This window comes from Eurytemora carolleeae, unplaced genomic scaffold (assembly GCF_000591075.1).
Source record: "Eurytemora carolleeae unplaced genomic scaffold, Eaff_2.0 scaffold599, whole genome shotgun sequence".
NCBI classification, from domain to species: domain Eukaryota; kingdom Metazoa; phylum Arthropoda; class Copepoda; order Calanoida; family Temoridae; genus Eurytemora; species Eurytemora carolleeae.
In genome coordinates this window covers 1-7,797 of record NW_019396485.1, presented here as the reverse complement: position 1 = coordinate 7,797, position 7,797 = coordinate 1, and the positions used below count along the sequence as shown (strand labels likewise).

The following is a 7,797-nucleotide window of genomic DNA, read 5'->3' as shown; positions in this document are numbered from 1 at the left end:
GTGGCTCATGGCTGCCGGAAGAGAAAAAAGCTAATATGTGGCACGGAAGGGGAATTAGTGGTGGCTCATGGTTGGCTGCCTTCCCCCGCTCCTCAAGCTCCCTTTAAAACAGTGTACAAATTCTTCTGCTATTGAATGAATTATTGTACGTACGGTTAGTTAAAGACAATTATGAGAAATGAGATACTATGGTTTTATTTTAAATACATCAAAATATATTTAGTAGATTCCAAGACGAATTGAAAATATTAAGATTTTAAAGAATGAATAAATATTTTCTATTTTATTTGCATTATTTGAACAGAAAATCAAATATTTGTTAGTACACAATTACATCAGCGAATCACAGGGGTGCCACAATCCTAAAAAAAATGAATTTTTTAAAAAAAATTCAGGAATCGTTATTTTTTTTTTTTTAAATAGCCTAACTTAATAAGTTCTTTTATGTTTTTTCTGTAAAGATCTAACATTAAATTTGAATTAAAATGATTGCTTGCGATCTAATTTTTTTAAAACTTTTCAACATAAATCTCAAAATGAAAAGATTAGACTTAAATAAAACCTTCCACGTATTTATCCTAGAAAAGTTTTAAGTTTCTAAAACAGTTGATCATTTTTTATTCAAATCGATCGAAAACCCTGGCGATAATAATTCCCCCCCCCCTTGTACTTTTTAATTTAATTCAACCACAAGCATATTATAACTATTGAATTAAAGTCACTTAGACACTTAGAGGTCTAAAATTCAACGACAAGCATATTATAACTATTAAATTGAAGTCACTCAGAGGTCTAAAATTCAAACACAAGCATATTATAACTATTAAATTGAAGTCACTTAGAGGTCTAAAATGTTCAAAAATAGGTTGGCCTTGAAAATATATCATTACAAACCAAAATACTATAGAGAGGCACCCCTAACCCCATGCATTGTATAATTAGACAACCGAAAAGTCGTATTACCAAAGAAGGAACTTTATGTACAGGGTGTCCCACGAAACATAAAAGTATCAAGACAATATAAGGGTCGTCTTTAATCTTTGAAATAATTTGCGACATTTATTTGTTAATTTAATCTTAAAGTAAAATTATAGAGTTAATAAAAGTCATAGATAAATAAATAAACATAGATAGCTTATGTACGCAAAATAACCAAGAATTGTACAGTCCGCGAATTCATACTTCTAGAGGTCAAAGTATACTTCAATGATAAGCGGGGTGGTTTGGTGTTTTAATGGATTTCGATCATAATAATTAAACCACTCAGGAGTGAATTTTATTTCACTGAGCAATATACAGGGTGTCCCAATAAACATGGGAATTCAGTGACGAATTCGATATCGTCTTTTCAAATAATTCTTTGATTTATTATAGTGATACCTACTGAGAAAGCTGTAATTTGTAAGAGTTTCGTCTGCTATGTTCACATTTTGTTTGTTTATGTTTTGACTGCATACGGTTGTAAAACAAGAAAATTGCAGTATACAAACAGAGTAAACTTGTCCGTCTACACTTTTCATCCTGCGGAGACATTATAGACACATCTTTGCAGTCTTTTACCCTTTTCATAAAATGAACTCTAGCAGACATAATAATATTATGGCTTTTGAAATTAGGTATTACAATGCTAATTCATAACAAAGACGATATCGAATTCGTCACTGAATTCCCATGTTTTTTGGGACACCCTGTATCATATTGACAAGAACTGAAGAAGGACATGAGAAAAACTAAACCAACTTAAATTTCTCTCTACAAAACTCATGTACACCACAAGTACTCAATGAAATAAGAACAGCCAATGTTCACAACCAACCTAGTTAATCTATATAATAGGAATATCTTTAAAACATCTCTGTACATTTACATCTTTCAAGATGAAAAATGACGTCTTATGCGCAATCTATCTTTATCTATGATAATATCAAAATATCCCTGATCTTGGCTTCTCCAAAATGTGGTCTGCTGTTTTGTCCTTTCAATATTACCAAAATTCTATATATCCCAGCACAAAAAGGTAGACGACATTTTGGAAATTTCGTTTCAAAAATCTTACTTGTTAAAACAGATTTACGACTGAATGTCACAAATAAATTCAACGCCAAAGACGACTTAGAATTTGTCTTGCTATACCGTTATATTTTGTGGGACACCCTGTAGGTAAATTTAAGAACCATAGTTCATCCAAAAGGATCAATAAAAAATTATTATTTATAAAAAAGAGTTATTAGCGTTTTAAGCTCTAAATATCAAATACCAAATTTGATATCTAAATATATGATATTTATATTTTGTTAGTAATAATATCAATGGCACGCAGATCCTGGTTAAAAGATCAAAGGTTCTTTTGACTTCAGATCCCATTTTTATCCATTACATGTAGACTTTTCGTATTTGCTATTGCATACTTTATGGTTTTGTTGAAAGATCAAAATATAAATATTCCTATACAGAAAGGTTCCAATACGCGTGGTAATATAATCATTCGACATCATTAACATTCATTTTTTTATATATGTATACTTTATAACACATTCGTAAACCAATTTTTCAAATAAATAAAGCTCAAGAATGTCCCCGAGGAAAAACACTCTCTCGAAATATCCTTTGCATTGTTTTTCTAAAAACTGTTAGGAAACCCGTGAACAGGTAATATAAATTAACAAAAAACAAAAAGTCTTTTATCAGCTCAGTAAACAAAAATCGATTTTTCCATTGAAATGTCAGCTTTAAATATTACCCCCCCCCCCCCGGCAATCTCGGTTTAATTGAAAAATTTAAAAAGTTTCAGAAAATATTCTTTTTTTTGGTTTGTATAAAAATCATATTAAACTTGCACAAATATGTTAAATATTTACACAGAAAAAAGTTGTGTGCCCTTTTATTTTATCTAGATTTTTTTTTGCAATGTAGTTATGAACATTTTGGCCTTTCGAAACATGTATGTATTAGTGATAGGCGAAGTTTTATTCCTAATTTTTTTGGGTTGTTGAACAATCTTTATAAAATTATTTACAAATAAAATTGGTTTGATCCTATTTTTATTTAAATGTTTCACCTTAAACAAATGACTGTTGAGTTTAGTCTTCTGTATTAGTAAGAGCAACAATTTTAGTTATTCTTCTGATCATTTCCTCAGCAGGAACGGGAAGCAAAAGCACCTCCTGAACTTTTCCAAGATTGTCATTTGCAGTCTCCTTATCCTCTCCCTCCCTAGCATCAGAAACATGATGAAGAATCTTGTTAAGTGTTCTGGAGCTGTCATTATTGTTCTCTCCTTTTACATTTAAAGATGCAGTAACTTCATTTATGACAAATTTAACAAATTCATTTTTACTGCTTTCCTGATCTATCTCGTATAGAGAAATCTCCATTAACCTGTTAAGCTTTTCAGTAATTTTTGATTCCAACGTTTTAGTTTCGTTGAATCGCTGAAATATTGGATTTGAAGTGCAACCTTCAGAATTACTTCTGGAATCCTCTGAAATGTCATCATCCGATTCCACGTCTTGATCAAAACTTGTTAGAGCAAATAGGTTTACATTTTTATGTGTTTGGACTTGTACTTCATTATTTAATTCATGCTTTGGATCAATAGAAGGGATTATTGTGAGATTATGCTGATTTTCTTCTATTTCAATTGGGCAGAGGTCAGGCATGTTTTCAGAACAAACACTTTCAGTTCTATCTCTTTTTTCAAAGTGTTTATTATCTTTAGGATTATTTTGCCAAGGAGGCTCTTTAGATATTTCTAACGATGCCGCACTGTTTTCTATATTAACATCATCAACTGCAATTTCTGTATCTTCAATTTGTTCATTTAAATTCTCAGTCTTAGCTTTTTCCTTTAATATCTTCGAAACAATACTATTTTTATCATCAATCATTGATTTTTTCTTCATTTTCACAGATCTATATTCATCAGTGTCTTTAATCACTTCTGTAAAGCTTCGATGAAGAGAAAACTTTTTCTGTTTAATATCTAGTTCTGCATGAGAAATAGGTGATGTATCGAGGAGGACTTTCCTCTCAAGCGTATTTTGAATCTTCGACTCGTCTTGCTTTGATTCAGATTCTTCAGCTTGTTCTTTCAAGTCCTCTGAAAGTGAATCGAACACAGACCCATCTGATGTTCCTCGCCTGGTTCTAGAGCCTGAGCTAACTCTTGTAAACCTTTTCACCTTTCTGCTCTCTTTGTTACGTTCTATACGAGGTGGGCTTTGAACCCCCATTTCTAGATGCTTTTTATTTACAGAGTTCGAATTGTAATGTATTTTTGATTTAGGCTCAGGAGATAAAAATGTCACATGAACCCCTTCTTTGCTCCGACCCCTACTTCTGGATCTGGAATTTTCTTCTGTTTGAGAATGCTTCGGTTTGTTCTCTGCAAAATATTGCAAACCTTCCAGATGTAACATATCTAAAACATCCTCTGCTGATCCAGCTTCTACTAGGATATTCAAAACTGTTCTTACTTTTCTCTGCAGGGTTTCATTGTTTTCATATCCTGGTGCATCACAAAACATCTTTATATTTTTATTAATAATATCTATAACATTGTCATCAGCTTCTGCTAAACTTTGGGAAAAATCTTTGTTAATAAGAGACTCCAAGTTTGTGATTTCTTTCGTAAATTTATCCAGATTCATCTTTCTCAGTGTCATCACAACCTCAACAACATCAACCGATGTTCCCAGTACGTTAAGAACTTGTCTCACCAACTGTTGATACTTGGTTTCTGTCTGGAATATAGGAGAATGTAGAAGAGCTTGTATATTCTTGTTGATATTATGAAGAATTTCTTCACACTCCTCCTTATCTAATTCAAGACTATTTACGTGTGAGGCCTCTGCGCCTGTATTTGTGATCAAATCTGCTGAAGCCTGTGTAAACTGAGTTGAAACAGAATTTACACAAATTGACTCATTTCCCTGGCCTGATGCCAGGTTTATACTTTCTACATTCATTCTGACGCAAGTATCTGTATTTGGATTCAAAGTTTTCTCTTTTTCTTTTTCTAATGTAGTCTCCATATTTGAATTTTTCAGAAAGTTGGTTACAGTCTTCACTTCAGGAGTTTTCAATTTATCAGATTTAAGTACTGCTTTACTTGAGGATTTTGTTACTATTGCATATTCATATGCTTTCATGTCTGCAACGTTTTCATAAACTGTATTTCTCATAGTATTTTGTGTATTAGTCTTATCTGCTTTAGGAGTGTCTTTGCAAGTTCTCTCCACTATAATTTCTTCTGTTTTAGTATCTTCCATCAAAGTTTCAACAAAAGAAAATTCCTTTAATTCTTTTTCTTCTAATTTACTGTATTTCCCTGAACTTTTCATCATGACACTATCCTGTAATTCGAGATGGGCATCGTTTTGTGAAGGAACAACATTTTTAAAAACGAACGAAATTTTTTGTGAATGACGGTGTTGCTAAGAAAAAAAATATACGATGGGTGAACAAGTTGGATCGTTCAGAGAAATGAAAAAAACATAGTTTTTAAAAAACAAAAGAAAAAAAAACAAAAAAATTTGATATCAATCATTCAAACGAACTTGAAAAAACTATAGTTTTTTTACTGAACAAACTATTTTTGGAACAAACTGCTTGAAAAACCATAGTTTTTTACTGAACAAACTATTTTTTCCGGCAAACTTTTGAAAAAACTATCGTTTTTTACTTAACAAGCAATTTTATTGAACAAACGATTTTTTGAAGAACGAGTGAAATTAATATTTTTAAACGATTGTAAAAAACGGAACGAATAGGGTTGTTCACGGACGATGAATGAAGGAAATGAAAAAAGCCAAACATGTCCCTCTCTACCTGTAATACACTTTCCTTTGCTGTAATATCGTTCACTGAATTTAACACAAGGGCACTTTCCTTTGTTTTATTATCTGTCACTTCCACTTCAGATTCAGTTGAAGCACATTCAGTTGCTTTTGTATTGAACACTTCCACTTCAGTTTCAGTTGTAGGACATTCCTTTATTTCAGTATTGACCACTTTCACTTCAGTTTCAGATATTGTACATTCCTTTATTTCAGTATTGAACACTTCCACTTCAGGTTCAGTTGAAGCACATTCATTTGTTTCAGTATTTTCCACTTTTAGTTCAGGTTCAGCTATTGCACTTCCATTTATTTCAGTATTGACCACTTTAGTATTGAACACTTCCACTTCAGTTTCAGCTATTGCACATTCAGTTGCGTCAGTATCTCTCACCTTCACTTTAGTTGCAGTGTTTGTACATTCCTTTATTTCAGTACTGAACACTTCCACTTCAGGTTCAGTTGAAGCACATTCATTTGTTTCAGTATTTTCCACTTTTATCTTAGTTTCATCTATTGTACTTGAATTTGTTTCAGTATTGACCACTTCAGTTTTAGCTAAGCAAATTTCCTTTGGTTCAGTATTGACCATGTCCACGTCAGTTTCAGCTATGGCACTTTCCTTAAGTTTACCATTAACCATTACAGTTTCAGCTATGGTACTTATCTGTGCTTCAGTACAAACCAATTCCACTTTAGTTTCAGCAATAGCACTTTCCTGTTCTTCAGAATTGACCAATACCACTTTAGCATTAGCATTGTCAACTGTATTTTTAGCAATGGCACTTTCTTCTACAATACTTTCATCTGGTTTATTGATGCAAATTATATTAGTATCTGTGCTACTTTGCTGTGCTACACTTTCCACTGTTTTAATATTATGAACTGCACTTTTAGCTATGTAAATTTTCCCTAAAACACTTGCATTTTCATCGATATTGACTACAGTACTTTTATCTATGATACTGTCCTCTCCAACATATTTTTTGTCTCCAGTATTGTCCACTAAACATATGTTTCTTTCAGTCCCCTGAACTTTTTTTGCTTTAGTATAATCCTGCACATACTGTTGCGTGTTTTCCTGTTCTGTAATAGTTTTATCTTTTTTTTCAAATTCGAGAATAGTATTAAATCCTTTTGTAAGTTTAGTAGGGCTTAATTCTTTTGGAACATCAAAAGCTGAATGAAGTTGATAATTCTTTGGATTTGTTGAAATCTTATTATCTGGTTCATGCATCTTATTTACAAATTCCTCATCCTCTTTGCATTCAGTATTTTTTCCAAAATACATTGTATTATTTGAATTTTGACAAACTATCTCTATGCTCTCACTACCTGATGCACTAAACACCCGCACTAGCTTGGTCCCGACCTGCCGGATTGCAATGGATTGGAGGTTTCTAGCGGTCAGCTTCTGAAACAGCTGGTACTTGTTGGCACAACTTCCAACCTGGGTTAGTACATAGGAAACATTTTCCTGGATGATGTTGCTGACAGCGTACTCGGGAGATTGGGTGATCCTCATTACATTGATACTGATGAAATCCAGCATACATTCCAGTGATACATCTAAATATGGTAAACATTATCTAAAAAGGCAATTATGTATTTGCTATAATGTTTCTAAAAAATAAGTAAGTTTAAAAGGTTAATTATTTAAAAATATCATCACTGAAACATTTCTTTTTGAACAAATAATCTGTGTTAAATAAAACCTCTGTCTGAATAAGCAATAAAAGATGTAAACAACTTAGAAGTGTAAACTGAACTTTCATTTCTCATCCTTTTATCTTTAATTTACTTTGAGTGACTTTAACACCCCCCCCCCCCCAAGGAATGTTTAAAAGAATATACACCACTACAGAATAAAATTTTAAAGAATTATATTAAATCTTGTTTTTCATATTTGTGGTTTCTAATCGTGTATTAAGTGTTTATCCAGGAAAACAAATTGTGAAGA

General features: G+C 32.2%; 1 protein-coding gene across 1 annotated transcript; it reads right to left on the bottom strand.

The window, feature by feature from the left end:
• Window positions 1-268: 268 nt before the first annotated feature.
• Window positions 269-7,407, bottom strand: LOC111704154 (uncharacterized; the record flags this gene model as incomplete). The annotated part of the gene is given in 3 exon segments (XM_023476297.1): window positions 269-362; window positions 3,059-5,354; window positions 5,830-7,407. Coding segments are annotated over 2 exon segments (3,852 nt in total), but the record flags the coding sequence as incomplete, so codon positions are not given.
• Between the last annotated feature and the right edge of the window lie 390 nt (window positions 7,408-7,797).